The sequence below is a fragment of the Capricornis sumatraensis genome, chromosome 13, assembly GCF_032405125.1.
Source record: "Capricornis sumatraensis isolate serow.1 chromosome 13, serow.2, whole genome shotgun sequence".
Lineage (NCBI taxonomy): Eukaryota > Metazoa > Chordata > Mammalia > Artiodactyla > Bovidae > Capricornis > Capricornis sumatraensis.
Genome location: NC_091081.1, coordinates 76,372,559 through 76,390,639, shown reverse-complemented (window position 1 = coordinate 76,390,639; position 18,081 = coordinate 76,372,559). Strand labels below are relative to the sequence as shown.

The 18,081-nt window shown below is 42.7% G+C and overlaps 1 protein-coding gene across 1 annotated transcript in view; it reads left to right on the top strand.

The window, feature by feature from the left end:
• Positions 1 to 2,049: 2,049 nt before the first annotated feature.
• The window catches only part of LOC138089583 (nesprin-1-like), a 48,625-nt gene continuing 32,593 nt past the window's right edge, over positions 2,050 to 18,081 (top strand). Inside the window, exons 1-7 of the mRNA XM_068984966.1 lie at positions 2,050 to 2,169; positions 3,405 to 3,599; positions 3,813 to 3,883; positions 5,089 to 5,296; positions 9,186 to 9,377; positions 16,361 to 16,492; positions 17,433 to 17,542. Coding sequence (XP_068841067.1) covers positions 2,050 to 2,169; positions 3,405 to 3,599; positions 3,813 to 3,883; positions 5,089 to 5,296; positions 9,186 to 9,377; positions 16,361 to 16,492; positions 17,433 to 17,542 — 1,028 coding nt within the window. The remainder of the gene's footprint in view (positions 2,170 to 3,404; positions 3,600 to 3,812; positions 3,884 to 5,088; positions 5,297 to 9,185; positions 9,378 to 16,360; positions 16,493 to 17,432; positions 17,543 to 18,081) is intronic.

Here is an 18,081-nt window from a genome sequence, read left to right as displayed (position 1 = left end):
AGACTCTAACAGATCTGTTGGTAAAACAAGGATTTTGAAAGTTTGGAATAGTAACAGGAGTGGGTAGAGGCACTATTAAACATGCGAGGAAAGGCATGGAATGAGAGAGTGAGAGTGGACGTGGTGTGCATTAGCAAAGGGGGCTCATCTTGTACAAAGAATCAGTGCAAAAAAAAGGACAACAGGTCAGTCTAGTTATGGAGAAGCCCTTGAAACAGACCAAATGATATGAATTTTATATTTTTGGCAATCAAGTACCAAAAATGATTATAAAATAAGAGAAAATAACTTACTGGATGAAAAGCATTTTGAATGTGTAACAAGCAATAATAGTCTGTAAATTTATCACAATCCTATGAAAATATCCTAGCAAGTTCTTTGGTAGAGATTGATAAGATAATTCTAAAATATATTGCAAATGTCTGAAAATATATTGAAAAGGAAAAGAGTTAAGAATCACCAAGACAGCCTTGAAGAAGATGAATAAAACTGAAGAATGATAGTGAGACATAAAGCTATAATAATTATGAGAGTGTTATATTAACAAAAACGCCACATGAGTCAGTGGAACAGAATTAGAAGCCAGAAACCCCTCACAATACATGCCCGACTCTTTGTGACTCCATGGACAGTAGCCTTCCAGGCTCCTCTGTCCACAGAATTCTTCAGGCAAGAATACTGGAGCGGGCTGCCATTCCCTTCTTCAGGGGATCTTCCCAACCCAAGGATCAAACCTGGGCCTCCCGCATTGCAGGAAGATTCTTCACCATCTGAGCCATCAGGAAAGTCATCAGGGAAATGGAAATTAAAGCTGTGATGAGATACCGCTAGAAAGGCTAGGAGACAATGGAATACAATGCAACCCTGAAAAGGGTCAGCTCTTTCTGCCTGCATAGTCACAGTCGTGGAGGGAGTGAGAGAGGCCAGACACAGAACAATACATCAGGAGAGACTCTATTTCTGGAGAGCTCAAAACCAGACAGAAACATCTATGGCTTTGCAGGTCCGCCCCATGGTAATCTCTGGAAAGGAGGAAGTCTGTAACAGAATGAAGTCCAAGGGGATTGCAGAGTCCTGGGAAAGTACACTTTCTCAGTCTGGGTGCAGGAACATGAGTAATACAGTTTGTGAGAATTCACAGAACTATACAGTTACTGTCTGCTCTTCTCTAGATGTATATACATATTTCAGTATCATAGTTTACTTAAATGGCCATTGGACATGATGACATCCTGATATTAGGGAAAAAAGAGGGTCTGTTTTTTGGTTTTAATATCTCTTGACAGCCCACTCTGAGGAGGCACTCGGCCTCCAGCAAAGCCTGCGGAAGAGATGGGAATCATGCAAGTAGGGGTATACTGCAAACTATGAAATATTGGCAACTATAAAATCAGTGATTCTTTACTTGGGTCATGATTGTCCCTCCTGTGGAAGGGCTTTGTTTTTTTCCTAATGCATCATTGAAATCCCAAATAAGAATTTCTCCTGTCAAGATTCTAGCTAAGGACTTCCCTGGCAGCCCAGTGGTTAGGACTCTGTGCTTTCACTCCAAAGAGCATGGGTTCCATCCCTGGTTGGGGAAGCTGCATGGCACAGCCACAAAAATGAAGAAAAAAAAAAAAGATTCCAGCTAAAGAGCAAATCATAAAATACAAAAAAATGAGAAATACAGTGTATAATTGTGATGACTGTTAAACAGGAAATAGGATGCTATTCAAAGACAGCAATAGAGTTTTGTTTTGTTTTGTTTTTTGAATGAGTAGTCATGAAGGTAATGGCACTCCAGTACTCCAGTACTCTTACCTGGAAAATCCCATGGAGAGAAGAGCCTGGTAGGCTGCAGTCCATGGGGTTACGATGAGTCAGACCCAACTGAGTGACTTCACTTTCACCTTTCACTTTCATGCATTGGAGAAGGAAATGGCAACCCACTCCAGTGTTCTTGCCTGGAGCATCCCAGGGACGGGGGAGCCTGGTGGGCTGCCGTCTATGGGGTTGCACAGAGTCGGACATGACTGAAGCAACTTAGCAGCAGCAGCAGCAGCAGTCATGAAAGGCCTCTCTGAAGATGAGGCAGTTAATCTAAGGCTCCAAGGAGGAAGAGACCCTTCTCAGGAGAGCGAGGAGAAGAGCATTCCAGACTTTGAGAGAATAGGATGTGCAAAGGCCGTGAGGCAGAAAGCATTGGGGATCCTGGAGTGATTGAAGGCAGGGATGCAGTGAGCAAGAAGGAAGCCTGGTACCAAGGACAGCCAGGTGTGAGAATGCATGAATACTGTAAGGAGTTTGGGTTTTATTTCATAGGCAAGAAGCCACAAAGTATTATAAATCAAGGGAGTGAGAGGATCTGATTTATCTTTTTAAAGGGGTTTAAGCAGATACTACACGCAGTAGACTATGAGAGCAATTCAGATAAGGAATTGGTTGTGACTTAGGTGGGAGCAGAGGAGACAAACAAGATGTTTTGGAGGTGAAAGCAGTTGTATTGCAGGAAGGGGGACCCCTTCCAGAGTCTGAAAGTGGGCTCTTGTCTAACACAGAAATGAACTGCCCGAAGAGACACAAAGCGAATGCTTGGGAAGCGTGTGTTAGCTGGGCCATTCAGAGACAGAGGGATGCAAACTGGACTGCATAGGAGTTTCCCTCACCACACCCACTCCTATTCTTTGCAAATGTCTCCAAGATAGATTCTTTAGGTAGTTAGGTCCAAGTTTTTTCCTGAGTCTTTTGGGCCTTGATTGTTCTCAGCTCAAAATAATCTGCGTGCCAGAGACCTTTTGGAGTGGGAGATTTTGTTCTCCTACCTAAGTGTCCCGCGGGAGAAAGGAATTAAAGCCTTGGCGATGAACAAGGCATGGGAGAGATTGTGAAGAGAGAAAACAGGGTCTAGAAAGAAGCCCTGAGAAGCTTCCAATTTTAGACCTGGGAAGAGGAGAAAAGTAAGGAGAGGGCAACGGCATAGAAGCAGGTGACAGATTCTTCCTGTCTGTATGATATGAGTTTGCGATTAAAATGCAGACTTGTTCCAGACTCAGGGAAATTTGGAGTGGGAGGAGTCACGTTGAGGAAGAAAGTGATGAATTTTATTTTCAACACAAAATTGTGGACTCAGAATTAATTGCACATACCCCCGCCCCTGCCGCATCCCATCAGATTACAGACGAGCCTGTTGAAAGCCAGATCAGTTAATTTGTCCCGGATTAATTAACTTTAAGTTACTGATGCAGATGATCTTAAAGTCAGAAACTTCTTGACTTTCAGTCTGGCAATGACATTTTGAAACTTAGGTTAGAAGGCCCCCTATTTGTTGGTTAAATGACTTCCAAGTGAGCTTGGCTAAGTGCCACGATTCCTCAGTGCAAAAAACTGCACACAGGAGTGTGATTCCACAGTCCTTCCCTCAGGCTCTGATGGATGAGATTCTCATGCTCCAAGAGGAGATCAGCGAGCTGCAGTCGGCCCTCGCGGACGAGCTGGTGTCCGAGTCCCCGGAGTCCGAGCCGGCAGAGCAGCTGGCCCTGCAGTCCACGCTCACCGTCTTGGCGGAGCGAATGTCCACCATTAAGATGAAGGCATCCGGGAAACGGCAACTTCTGGAGGTAACAGGCCACCCTGGGGGGGTGCCCCTCACGTCCAGATTAACTCCTGGGGTTGGGTTGACAAGTATGTCCAGCTACTTACGTGATTGACATGTCTATGGTTTCCCACTTCAAAGAAGCTGGTATATTGTGAGTGCAGGGCCTCGTGAATAGAGCTCTGAGTCAGTGTGGAACCATGAATGTGTCTTTTCACCCGTTTCTGACTCATTTCAGGCCTGCAGAACTGAGGCAGCGGAGAGCCAGTACTGGGTAGACATGAGCTTTGTGGGGAATAATTGTAGAAGGTTTGCATAATAGTTTGCTATGTTTAAATAAGACCATTTTTATGAATAGCATTGCTAATGCTGTGAAAAAAAAATCCTTAGTCACTGGAAGCCAATTCAAGCACGTTAATTCATGAGAATATTCTTGCAGTTCTGGTTCTCATGTTAACTTTAATACTCAATAGATAAATGTTAGTTACACTACCATACGTGTTAAAAATAAGTTATTTTCCTTTTGTTGTTGCTGTTCTCTTACATTTCCTCGCCTTAAACATATATGATGTTCATATTGTTGATCCTATGAAGTGTCTGTGTCCTTGTATCTCTAGGGTCTGGCAGCTTCTCTAGCACAAAATCAGTTATTGCTATCGGCTTAACATTATTTTATTTAGCTGAAGATTATACCATAATTCAATTAACCTTTGTCCTATTGTTAGGGACATAGGATATTCCCAGTTTTATCTGTTTTAAAGCTGATCAAATCATGTATCCAAATATTTTCCTGTTTTGGAGAAATTTTAAATCAGTGTTTCTACTCTAATCTCTAAACAATTTAATAAAAATTAATTAAAAATAATCGATTCTTGATAAAATAACTTTTAAAGTAAAATACTTAGAGTATCTTAATAATTAACCTTTTAATTCATTGATATTGTCCCCAGTCACTCTGTGAAACCCATGTGGAGTTGTGAAATGAAGTGATTGGCCTGGATTTTTAAAAAAATATGGATTATTTGCCATCAGGAAAGAATCCTCAGAGACCTATCCAAAGTTTTTGAAGTTTTGCCTTTGCTCTAGAAAGCGACAGCACTGGGCCACTCCTTCCTGTAGGAGATCAGTTGCCTGAAACTGCACGGTTCTGCCCTTTTAGCTCAACCAAGTATGTTCTTCAGTTGCCATAGTCCCCACTACACCCTACAGTTTCCTAAACTTTGAAGTCAAGTTGCCTACTGTCTTACACCATTGACCGGTTTCTGTCATCCACATTATCTGCCTTGTTCTGTAGGTGTATTATTTAAGAAAGGATAACTCCAGGCATACGATCACTGTAGGAGTTTTTAAAAAAATACTAATCTTGAGGCTCACCTCCTGAAATTCTGATTTACCGGTCTGTACTGTGGTCTAAACACTGGGGATTGTTTTTGAAGTTTCACAGGTGGTTCTGGTGTGCAGTTAGGGCTGGGAACCATTGCTCTATGCATTGAATGCTGGTGATTTTGCCTCAGGATGATCTGTGTTCCATCCTACTTAATTCATCAGGAGAAACTCAACGATCAGCTGGAGGAACAGAGACAGGAGCAAGCCCTGCACAGGTATCGCTGTGAAGCTGATCAGCTGGACCACTGGCTCTTGAGCACGAAGGCCACTCTGGACATTGCCCTGGGGTCACTCAAGGAGCCCATGGACATGGAGGCCCAGTTAGTGGACTGCCAGGTACAAAAATGGTCTCAGAGGAGTATGCCAACATCATTAGGCAGACTTTTTAGAAATGCATGTTATTGGCTGCACTGAGTCTTGGTTGCAGCATGCAGAATCTTCCTTTGGGGAGTACAGATTCTCTAGTTGTGGTGCATGGGCTCCAGAACTTGTGGGCTCCGTAATTATAGCACACGGCCTTAGTTGCTCCTTAGCACATGAGATTTTAATTCCCTGACCAGGGATCTCAGGGGGCTTCCCAAGTAGCTCAGTGGTAAAGAATCTGCCTGCCAATGCCTGAGCAACAGGAGATACAGGGTCGATCCCTAGGTTGGGAAGAGCCCCTGGAGGAGAAAATGGCAACTCACTCCAGTATTCTTGCCAGGATAATCCCATGGACAGAGGAGCCTGGCGGGCTACAATCCACGGGGTCGCAAAGAGTCAGACACGACTAAGTACGCATGTACACACACTTGACCAGGGATCGAACCCACATCCCCTGCATTGCAAGGCCAATTCTTAACTGCTGGACCACCAGGGAAGGTCCCCCAAGACATGTTTTTTAACTACAGAAAAGTATAATGGTAACGAACTGTGGTATGGATATGTGATTTTTCACAATCCATATACTTTACATATTTAGGAGAAAAACAATATCTTATAAAAGCTTAAATGAAATCCAGATGTGAGCTTAGTCTTTTGAAAATTTTACCAAGAGTATCTACTCTTTAGAAAATTTTCAGCTTCCTGAAGGACATTTTTTTAAAGACTTGTTTTTCAGTCACTCAGTCACATCCGACTCTTTGCGACCCCGTGGACTGCAGCATGCCAGGTTTCCCGGTCCTTCACCATCTCTCGGAGCTTGCTCAAACTCATGTCAGATTTATAGTATCTGTTTTGGTGGCTAATAAGGAATATAAGTACCTTTGCACAGAATTAGCATCAGTGACTGTGGATATACAACAGAATAGGTGGGCTGTTGAAATTTTGGTTTTAATTTAGAAATATTATTTGGAAAACTTGGCAAAACTGTAGTTATAGGCAGGCAGACTCAACATGGGAAGGTTGTCTTCTGGGGCAGAGAATTTCCTTCCTCAACGTGTGGTCTTTAGCAATTAATGTAAGGGGTAATGACATCAAAGTTTTTACTGTGATATTATTTTCTTACCTCCTTATTATGGAAACATTCAAGCACACGTATAAAGCATAGAGAATAGATGCTGAAGTCCCTTGTACCAGTCATTGACTTCAAAGAGTATCAGCATAGTAGACATTACACTATGGGTGGGTGAAGTTTGTTTTAAAAGCTTTTTCATTTAACCAGCAAGTCTCTAGAAAACCCAGTCTAATCTGCAAGGTTAAATATCAGTGTACATGACTTCATACATGTGGGACTGAAAGAAATATGCATAGCCATAAATTATGAATGCCATCTTTTTTCTTAATACATAGTATATCATTCTGGTCATCCCTTATGATTTAGATTTTTTACTATTAATTATTATAATTTAGGTTTTTTAATTCTTTGTACAACTTAAACTATTTTATTTATTCATTTGGCCATGCTATGTCTTAGTTGCACCACGTGGGATCTAGCTCCTGGATCAAAGATCAAACCTGGGCCCCCTGCATTGGGAGCACAGAGTCTTAGCCACTGGACCACCAGGGAAGTCTGTGGACAATTTATTTATGTGTCTTCAAAGCATTTCTGCCTTGATGGTAGAGAATAGAGAGCCATGTGCCAGTGTTTCCTATTTATTGTATCATCTTTTCTAAAGTTACTTTTCTGAAAAGAGACATGTATTTTTAGCATTGCCTTCTAGCACTTGAAATTACCACATGTACTAGCATTTCAAAATTATGTTTCATCATTACTCCCACCTCTTCCTTTTTGATATCTCTATTTTTATAGTTATACATAAGATGCATAGTTGAGATAATATATTTCAGGACTCTTACAAAGTATTGAAGTGGTACTTTGGCAATATTTTTTCAAAACTCAGAGCCTATGAAATCACACAAATATGTGATAGTTCCTCATGCAAATAAATCTGGCATTTGAGCCAGTAGTATAATCATAGCTGTGGCTATTATATGGAATTAGGGTCCTGTTATGACTTTTGGGGCCCAGGGTACTTTGTTTCCACGAACCTCTCTTCCTCTATAGAAATACTAAAAGTTATATTTGTATTTTGTAACTGCTTTGGGTACAGAGGCTAATATAATCTAGGGTAGATTATCGTGGGTGCCTGCTAAGTTGCTTCAGTCGTGTCCCACTCTTTGCGAACCTGTGGACTGTAGCTCACCAACCTCTTCTGTCCATGGGATTCTCCAGGCAAGAACACTGTGGGGAGTTGCTAAGCCCTCCTCCAGGAGATCTTCCCGACCCAGGGATTGAACCCACATCCCTTATGTCTCCTGGATTGGTAGGTGGGTTCTTTACCACTTGTACCACCTGGGAAGCCTGAGGTGATATCATTACATATTAGTTATTATCATAATCATTTTTTCCTCTGGTTTTAAAAGAAACGAAAGACATTTTCTTGGGCCCCTTGAAGTGTTAGGGGCCTTCAGTTCTGTGACAGCCATGCCTAATGGAAAAGGCAGTCCTGCACAGAATATTAATTCCTCAAAAGTAATCCTCAGGAAATGATCCTTTTAGGCCCATTTCATGAAAAGTTTCACTCTTCCTTTTATTTCTAGGTGTTGGGATGTCACTTAGTTCTTAGAAGCTGATGGTAGTGATTCTGATTTTGTACAATCTTTTCTTATTAATATATAATTGAATATAAACTAAAAAGTACATTTCAAAGAGTTCAGACTTAAGGTATAGAAAAACAGAACAGTTTCTGTAGAAAATAATATGGCTGTTATTTGTTTTGGTTGACTTTTTTAGTTTTTCTATTGTTGGTTTTTGTTTTCAATCTTACTTGGGAAGTGGGGAGACTGCTTTCACTTCTTTCCTAGATTTAGCCTCCATTTTAGAAAGAATCCTTGTAACACTAGAAAGTGAATGTGAAATTCTTAGGAAAACTTTCAGAAATGTGAAGTTAAAAATGCGTTAGATAAAAACAGGGGAACTTCCCCCTGGTGGTCCGGTGGGTGAGATGCCACCCTTCCAGTGGAGGGGGCACGTGTTCAACCCCTGATGAGTATCTAGGGTCCCGCATGCCAGGTCACATGGCCAAGAAAAAAGACAAAAATAATAAAAATCGAGTAAAAGAGCACTAGTCTGGGAAAACTCCCTTTAAAACATTTTTCTTTGAAAAAAAAAAAAAGAGTCCTTTTTAAATTGACACGAAGAGCCGATCATGTGGTGTCTTCACTGTTATTCGCCACAAGCATAACGTGTGAACATGCATTCCATACATGCTCAGTCACTCAGTCGTGTCCAGCTCTGCGACTCCCTGGACTGTAGCCCTCAGGCTCTTGGCTCTCTGTGATTCTGCAGGCAAGAATACTGGAGTGGATTGCCATGTCCTCCTCCAGGGGGGGTCTTCCCAAGCCAAGGACTGAACCTGGATCTCCTGCATTGGCAGGTGGATTCTTTTACCGTGGGGAGCTACCTCTAAGACTAAAATAACAGAACAGTCATAATGGGATAATGCTAAGGCCTGGTCTTTTCTCCTTATCTGTTGGCTACATAAAATGTGCTTCCCCTATTTTTTTTTTCTTTTCTTGTATAATATCTAATCTTAAATAAGAGAAAAATTAAGAGGTTCAAAGAATTGTTAAAACCTATATACCACTCTTGAAGGTTGTATGAAAACTAGGGGGAATAAAAACAAACCTGGAGGCATGTTGTTTTGATGAAAGACTTCATGAAGCAGTGGGTTTCTGTGTGAGATGCGGTCTTTGCAGAGGCGCCCAGGCTGTGTCAGTTTCAACCTTATTTCTGTTGTTCTAGAATATGCTGGTAGAAATAGAGCAGAAGGTGGTGGCCTTATCAGAGCTCTCAGTCCACAATGAAAACCTGCTGCTGGAGGGCAAGGCTCACACAAAGGATGAGGCCGAGCAGCTGGCAGTGAAGCTGAGAACCCTCAAGGGGAGCCTCCTGGAGCTGCAGAGGGCACTGCAGGACCGGCAGCTCCACATCCAGGTGAGGCTCCAGCCACGCCCCGAGCATGGCGCTACAGGGAGGCTCATCTTTGCACAAGACTAGCCTGCCCTCTGAGCACGGGATACATGAAGGGGATGGCTGGGGAACAGCACATACTTATGTACGTACCTGCTTCACACACATTCTGGTGTAGTTTTTTGTTTGTTTGTTTTTAATATTTATTCATTGGCCGCTCTGGGTCTTAACTGTAGCACTCAGGATCTTCAGTCTTCGTTGGGATGTGTAACGTCTTTAGTTGTGGCATGTGGGATCTAGTTCCCTGACCAGGAACGAACCCAGGCCCCCTGAATCGGGAGCTCCGAGTCTTAGCCACTGGACCACCAGGGAAGTCCCTGGCTTAGGTTTCCAAATAGGCTTTGTAAAAGTTGTTTGAATCCGGGCACCTGGAAATTACAGCATAGGAAAAGAAAAGAAAATGAAAATAATTACCACAACCTAGCAGCTGTATCATTTAAAAGAAAATGTTTAAATATAGATTAAACATAGATTAAATCATAGATTAAGATACCCTGTGGCAGTGTTATATTTCTCCTTTATATCTCCTATGTTCTACTTTTCAGATAGACTGTTTTATTTAGTGCCCACAAGTTTAGACTTGTCATGTATTCCAGGAGAATTGAACATTTTTCCTATCACGCAGTGTCCTTCAAGTTTCCCTATAGTGATTTTTGTTTTAGACGACTAGAGCTTTTTTTTGAATAATATTTGCCTGGTGTATCTTTCACTTTTCCATTGATTTAACCCTTTCTGAGTCCTTATAGATTTTGTTTCATATAAAGAACATTTGGGTATATTTTGTTGGTTTTAAGCACATCTAATCAGAAAACCTCTGACTTTTAAAGAGCAGGTTTAATCTATTTAAATTCTTTGTGATTACTTTTTTATTTTCTTTTCTATTTTGTCCTGCTCTTTCTATTCTTCTTTCTCCATTTTAACTTTTGCTTCTAGGTGGTTGAATGCTTTCCTTTGTTTTTTCTCTCTACTTTTTACCATGCATACCTAATAAATTCTAAGTTTCTATTTTATTCTTGTTCCAGATCAACATAAGAAACCCATAACACATTCACTCAGGTTTCTCCCCATGCACCTTGCATACTAGTATTGTCTAATATTTTGATTTTGTTTGTTTTTTCATCTCTACATATTAGAATTATCTTACACAAATATTAAGCAAATGTTTATTGCAAAGCTACTATGTGCCAACCATTATTCTATATGATAGAGTAAAGCAGCAAGGGCAAAATCTATCTGTATATGTATATTTCTATATAGTCCATCTTCAAGAGATTATGTTTGGGGGACACAGATAGTAATATATAATTAAAGTGTGTTATTATATGGTAAGTTAGAAGATGATAAGAGCTGTAGGTGAAATAGTATAAGGCAGATAAATACAGAAAGTTGGGACTGGGTGGATGTGCAGTTTTAAACAGGGTGACCAGTGAAGCCTCCCCAGCTCACATTTGAAGGAGTCAGCCATGCAGACATGGAGGAAGAGAACTCCAGGCTCGGAGAGGGGGACGCAAGGGCAGGGGCTCCCAGGCGGGCTCCTACCTGGTTCCTCAAGGAGCCCAGCAACTGGCGTGGCGTGAACAAGGTGAGAGAGGTCAAACAGGTAACAAGGGCCCAGGCTGCAAAGGACCTTATAGGCATCGTGTGAACTTTGGCTTTTACTCTGGGGAAAATGAGAAACCACTGGAGTGTTTGGGGACAGAGGAGTGACAAGATCAGATATAACTTCTCTAGGGGACCAGGGTGGAAGCTGAGAGGCCAGTTAGGAGGTTAGAGGGGATGAGAACTTATCAGGTTGTGGATAATTAGGAAAAAGAAAACTTGAGGAACAGAACTTGGGGAAGGAGAAGTAATTAGGCCACTGGTTTCATTTTGACAGGCTAGTTTTGAGATGCCTATCCAATGTCAATCAGCTGTTGGGATTCAGCAGACAGATCTAGACTGAACCGTCAGCCTTTAGAGGTTCTTTGTTGTTCGTGCCATAAGTCGTGTCTTAGTTCCCCCACCAGGGATCGAACTCATACCCCTGCATTAGGAGCTCCGGGTCTTAACCCCTGGACTAAAGGGAAGTCCCAAGATGGTCTTCAAAGGCATGAGAGCCCATGAGATCACCAAGGGAGTGAGGAGAGATAAAGAGGAGCAAGCCCTGGGGCGCTCCAGTGTGAAGAGTTAGGAAGATGGAGAGGAACCCACAAAAAAAAGAGTAAGAAGGAAATACCAGTGAGGTGGGAAGAAGACCAAGATTTGGGTTTGGGAGACACTTGAGGGTAAGTGAGGTAAGATGAGAGCTGGGAACTGACCACTGGATCTGGCAACACACGGGTCTTCTGTGACCCCAGCTACAACTATTTCAGTGAAATAGTGAAGGCAAAAGTCACTGTGAAATGAAAGCGAGAATGGAGAGAAGAGTTAGAGAGGAAGAGGGCAGGAAACAGGGGTTTCACTGTCATGGAAGCAAAGGAATGGAATAAGCTATAAGAAGCGGGTTAGAAGAAATTCATTCCATTTTAAGATCAGAAGAACAATGACATGTTTACGGGGAGACAGAAACAACTCAGTAGAGGAAAAATTGATGAAAAAGAAGTGCGACTGCAGCAAAAGTCCTCTTGTGTAGAAAGTGAAGTCACTCAGTCGTGTCTGACTCTTTGCAACCCCATAGACTGTAGCCTACCAGGCTCCTCCGTCCATGGGATTTTCCAGGCAAGAGTACTGGAGTAGGGTGCCATTTCCTTCTCCAGAGGATCCTCCTGACCCAGGGTTCGAACCTGAGTCTCCCGCATTGTAGGCAGACGCTTTACCATCTGAGCCACCAGGGAAGGTCTTGTGTAAAAGGGAGAAAATAAGATCCAAGGGGCAGGGGAATGGTCTTGGAACCAGTGTCGGGAGGGAGGGGAGCAACTGTACTTGAGCAGAGATGCTGGCAGTGGACACGGCACACACACTGGGGTGAGAGCTTAATGCACATTCACTGTGACTGCTTCTACTTTCTCAGTGTAATGATTTTTTTCTGGACTAAACTATGTATTTTCAGTTCTTTGCTAATCATATGATTATATGATCTGGAACCAAACCTAGTCAACAGAAAACTATTAAAAGCAATGGAAGAATTTAGTAAAAAAAAAAACCAATATATCGAAAAAAATAAAGGGGCTTCCCTGGTGGCTCAGTGGTAAAGAATCCACCTGCCAGTGTAGGAGATGCAAGAGTTGTGGGTTTGATCCCTGTTGAGAAGATCCCCTGCAGTAGGAAACCCACTCCAATATCCTTGCCTGGAAAATCCCATGGGCAGATGAGCCTGGCAGGCTATGGTCCGTGGGGTCACAAAGATTCGATACGATAGAATGACTGAGCTCACATACACACATGTATGAATGCTGCCTACCAGCGAATAATCCACTCCAGTGAATCCCCTCTGCTGCTGCTGCTAAGTCGCTTCAGTCGTGTCCGACTCTGTGCAACCCCATAGATGGCAGCCCGCCAGGCTTCCCCGTCCCTGGGATGCTCCAGGCAAGAATACTGGAGTGGGTTGCCCTTTCCTTCTCCAATGCATGAAAGTGAAAAGTGAAAGTGAAGTCGCTCAGTTGTGTCTGACTTTTAGACCCCACCCCAAAGTTGTTTACTTCTCTATCAGTTCAGTTGCTCAGTCGAGTCCAACTCTTTGCGACCCCATGGACTGCAGCACGTCAGGCTTCCCTGTCCGTCACCAACTCCCAGAGCTTGCTCCAACTCATGTCCATCAAGTCGGTGATGCCATCCAACCATCTCATTCGTCCTTCTCTATGACACAGGCCTATAATACCTCTTGAATTACATGATATCTTCATTTGTTGTAAGTTTGTCATTTTCACACGTTATCATTCATCCAAGGAGCAGAGAGTTCATCCTGTATAGATAACAAAATGCTTTCTAAAGAAGTGTTTTATTTAATGTTTAGCATTCTCCAACCCTCACTAATCTTCCAAGGAATGTTCCTGGCAAAAATGGTTATTCTTCTAGTATTTCCAAAATGAACAGCTTACATAGCCCCACCCAAGCAGGAGCCTGGTGGAGAATAAAAGCCACCTTATTTCCTATTCCCTAGATAGGTCAGAAAACTGTTATCAGACCTCAGAGAGTGTAATTACCATTATTTTATTCCTTAGGTCAGTACCTTCATATCTCAAGGGGAAAGAGAAGGAAATTTGAACTGTTCCTTAATCATTTTTTGCTTCCTGTGGTCCAAGGGTTAGGTTTCAAAACAGTGAAATCAACCAGAGAAAAATTCATTAACTGAGAAAACAAACCTAACCACAGAGAATACATACTAGTCATATGCTTTCGATGCTGCTAAATTTCCTTTTTTCTAAAGCTGTGGATTCAATTAGTCAAATAGGAGTCCCTTCCTTAGATTTTGTTTGAGAATCTAAGTATGTGTCTCTGCGTGTAAATGTGGTTACGCCGCCCTGTAGACCTGACATGTCGATTGCTATTTTCCCAAGCACAGTTGGTCTCTTTCGTTGGTGTGAGGAATTTGAAATCAGAGCTCTCAGTCAGCTGTAGTGAACCTGCAGAGAAGGGTGAGCTGGAGCCCTGAGAAGTTTCCACGGGAGTCTCCAGGCTGGGCTATGAAAGCAAACCTTTACTGGAGGGCGAGGCAGACAGGAAGTGGCAGGAGTTCACAAAAGAGAGTCAGCAGGTCGTGGCTATGGCCACTGGTTTGTCACCGGGGCTCTGACCAGGGACAGCTTTCAGCTTGTCCCACTGACTTCTTTGGGATCATCCTCTACAGATCCCTTTTGACTTTTGTTTTATCCTTGCCTGGAAAAGCCAGCATATCTCAGAGCTTATTCTGGGTCAATGGAGCATCCTCAGATGGGAAAACTCTGCTTCATGCAGAAATGTGTGAACTTTGGTCCTGGAGGAATGCCGGACCACCCCAAACCTCCCACCTTCAGGAAAATCACTGCTTGCCCGAAAGAGGCGCTCCTGGGAGGGTGGGGAACCTACTGAACGCTTGTCATCTATTCTGAAGATCCTGCAAAATGCAAGTAGCATGTTTTAGACCAATGGCGCTACCATTGTTCTATCTGAAGCACATTCTTTTACTGGCGAGCTGGATCATCTTCAAGGAAAGAAAGCCCCTGTGAACTGAGGTGGTTCTGAATCCGGGAAGGGACGAAGTATAAATATGAATGGGCTTCACTAGGCTTCACTGTTGCCTTCACTGCACCTCAAGTGCTGATACCAAATGATCTCAAACAGTTTAACCATGAGATTCTAATAAGTAAGACAGACGGAAACAGACCCCATCTACTTCTCTGTAAGAGTTAGTGTAAAATTCTGGAAAGAAAAAGAAAGGAAGGGTCCTATGGGCAGTCAGGTGCGGTGAGCTGTTGTGGCTGGACCCCATGCTGAGGTCAGATTTTTTTCTTTTTTTTTTTGGCAGAGAACAGAGGCCAGGGGGGCTGCGATTCAGTAGGATGACTCCTCCATGAAAGCACCCCCAAGAACGTTCTCTTCCTATGTGCCTGCCCCTGGCCCCTCCCCATGCTCCAATCATACTTGCCCCCCCCTCTGCTGTCTCTGAGACACCAAGTTTCTTTCCCCTCTGGCCTTTGCTCCAGTGGTTCCATAGGCCTGGAGGCCCCTACCCCATCTTTCAGTCAGTCAGTATCAGGGTTAATTGCTCAGTCGTGTCTGACTCTTTGCGACCCCTGTGGACTGTATCCCGCCAGACTCCTCTGTCCATGGGATTCTCCAGGGAAGAGTACTGGAGTGGGTTGCCATGGCCTCCTCCAGGGGATTTCTCAACACAAGAATCAAACCCGGGTTTCCTGCATTGCAAGCAGATTCTTTACCATCTGAGCGACCAGGGAAGCCCCCGTCTTTGGCAACACACAACACAGCTGTCACCTCTGAAGATGCCTTGCTACCCAGCCTAAGAAACCCTCCTCCTTCACTTTCCAGCCCATTCTCTAGTTTCACATTCTTTGTAAGTCTTATCACCATCCCAGTTTATCTTGTCCATTTATTGTCTGTCATCCCAGCAGGGCCTTTGTCTGTCTTCTGAGCCAAATAAATCCCCTCCAGTTCCCACTAGTGCCCCAAACAGTGCCTGACACACAGTGGGTGCTGATAAGCACTTAGTGAATGCGTCTTACCAACATGGTGTAATTTAACCTTTGGCATATAAATACATGTTAGTAGAAAGGTGCTCACTCAGAACTAATTCCATTCTAATACAAAATATTTTGTTTGTTGTTTAGTCCTGTCCGACTCTTTTGCAACTTATGGACCGTAGCCCACCAGGTTCCTCTGTCCATGAGATTGTCCAGGCAAGAATACTGGAGTGGGTTGCCATCTCCTTTTCTAGGGGATCTGCCTGACCTAGGGATTGATCCCACATCTCCTACGTCTCTTGCATTGGCAGGCAGATTCTTTACCGCTGAGCCACCAGGCAAGCCCGTGCAGTGTTTTAGGGCCTGTTAAATTCCATCGGAATAGTCTAGCAGGAATAATAAACCCCTGCCCAGGTAATAGGTAGTTACTTTGGCTTTCTCCTGTATCCACACTCTGTCGAAGCCAGAGTGGCAACAGATGGCAGTGGAGTCTAGTCCTGGTGGGGATAGGAAAGGGAGTAAGACCTAGAGTTATATTCTTGTGGAAGAAATTCCAGAATAATGTCTGCTGACCACATCAGTCAGCTAAAAAGCCTAGCCTCAACATGGCAATTCCCCCCCTCCCTTAATATTTCTGAGTATAATCATCTATTGTTCTCCTTCCTGCAAATGCCATAATAAGTTCCATGGGTTTTGCGTTACCATTTTTTTTTTTTTTTAATGTGGTTTCACATCCAAATGGAGTCACTTTGGTTTTATTATTCAGACCACACTAAAGGAGCCATCCCTCTGTTTTGGTTAAGGTCTTCCTGTGGGTAGTATGACTCTTGATTTCTCCCTCATTAAAAGCAGGGGACAGCCCAGGAGAAGGAGGAGAGCGATGCTGACCTGGCTGCCACTCAGAGCCCTGGGGTTCAGGAATGGCTGGCTCAAGCTCGGAGCACATGGACCCACCAGCGACAGAGCAGCCTCCAGCAGCAAAAAGTACGCACTTCCTGCCTCTTTTGCCTGCAGATCAGCCAAGCATGCACCTTGAGAGAAATGTTTTAGAAGGACAAGTTCCTTCTGTGCTGAAGACAGAGTGCCCCTGTATCTTCATTTTGGACAGAAGCAGAACCTGGCTATTTCCATTTACTTGTGACCACTGGGAAAACTGGTCATTTTAAAGTCAGTTCTCTAAGAAAAGCTTAGTTTTAAAATAGTGTAACTCAATTATAATCTCCCCTCTATTTCTAGCTTGCCCCAATTTGAGTCTATTATATATAATAAAAGCCCCAGGAAGGCCTCTGAGAATTGGTAAATATCTAAGTTGCATTTTTTTTTAATGAAATTTGCTTTCAACTCTCAAGTAGATGCCATCACAAAACAGGATTGCAAACTACTGCCTATGAAGCAAATGAGCTTTGATTACTCAAAGAATGACATCTCATTAGTACCTTCACTTTATGGATACGGCATATTAAAATATTTCTCAAAGAGTAGAGACTTTTTCACCAATAGTGAAAAAATAAAACTGAGTCCAGTGGTGATCCAGTTTATCAAGCAAGTGGGAAATTGAAGAGAGCTGTTGCTCTCTGTATCTCAGCTTGAACAAGGCAGTATCGATTTTGAAAAGTGAAAGTACATTTTGGACCACTTGGGGGCGCCATTGCCAAGCAAAATTTTCTTTTCTTTTTTTTTTTTTTAACCTCCCCCCCAATTCAAGATTATTTAGACATTATTTTATCAAAGCCAAAGAAAGCTACAGAGGACTTGGAGGCACCTCTGAACAGTTACCTAAGCCACACTTTTTATATAACGTGCTAACTTAAAAACATGCTATTGTACCAAAGTTCTCTGAGGATTTTCTAGACATACAACTGTGTTTGGAGACAATAATCATAAAGTAACAAAGATGTTTTTATTTTTCCTTTTCCTTGAGCAGGAGTTGGAACAGGAATTGGCAGAGCAGAAGAGCCTCCTCCAGTCAGTAGCCAGCCTTGGAGAGGAAATTCTAACGCAACACTCAGCTCCAGAGACCTCTGGTGGTGTTGGGTATGTTTCTTTCATTCTTTGGAATTTTTTGGTTTTTAATTCACCAGTTTGTTTTATTTTTTAGATTCCACATTTAAGTGATATCATACAGTATTTGTCTTTCTCTGTCTGACTTATTTCACTAAGCATAACTATACTCTCCAAGTCTGTCTGTATTGCTGCAAATAGAAGCATTTTTCATTCTTTTTTGTGGCTGAGTAGTGTTCCGTGTGTGTGTATGTGTGTGTGTACACATATCACATCTTCTTTAACTAGTCATCTGTTGATGGACACTTAGGTTGCTTTATCTGAACATTAGGGTACATGTATATTTTTGCATTAGAATTTATTTTCTCCAAATATATACCCAGGAGTGGAATTGTTGAATCTACTGCAGTTCTGTTTTTAGCTTTTTGAGAAACCTCCATATTGTTTTCCATAGTGGCTACACTGACTTACATTCCCACCAGCAGTGTCCATGAGTCTCTTTTCTCCTCATCTGCACCAACATTTGCTACGTATGGTCTTTTTGATGACAGCTCTTCCGACGGGTGAGAGGT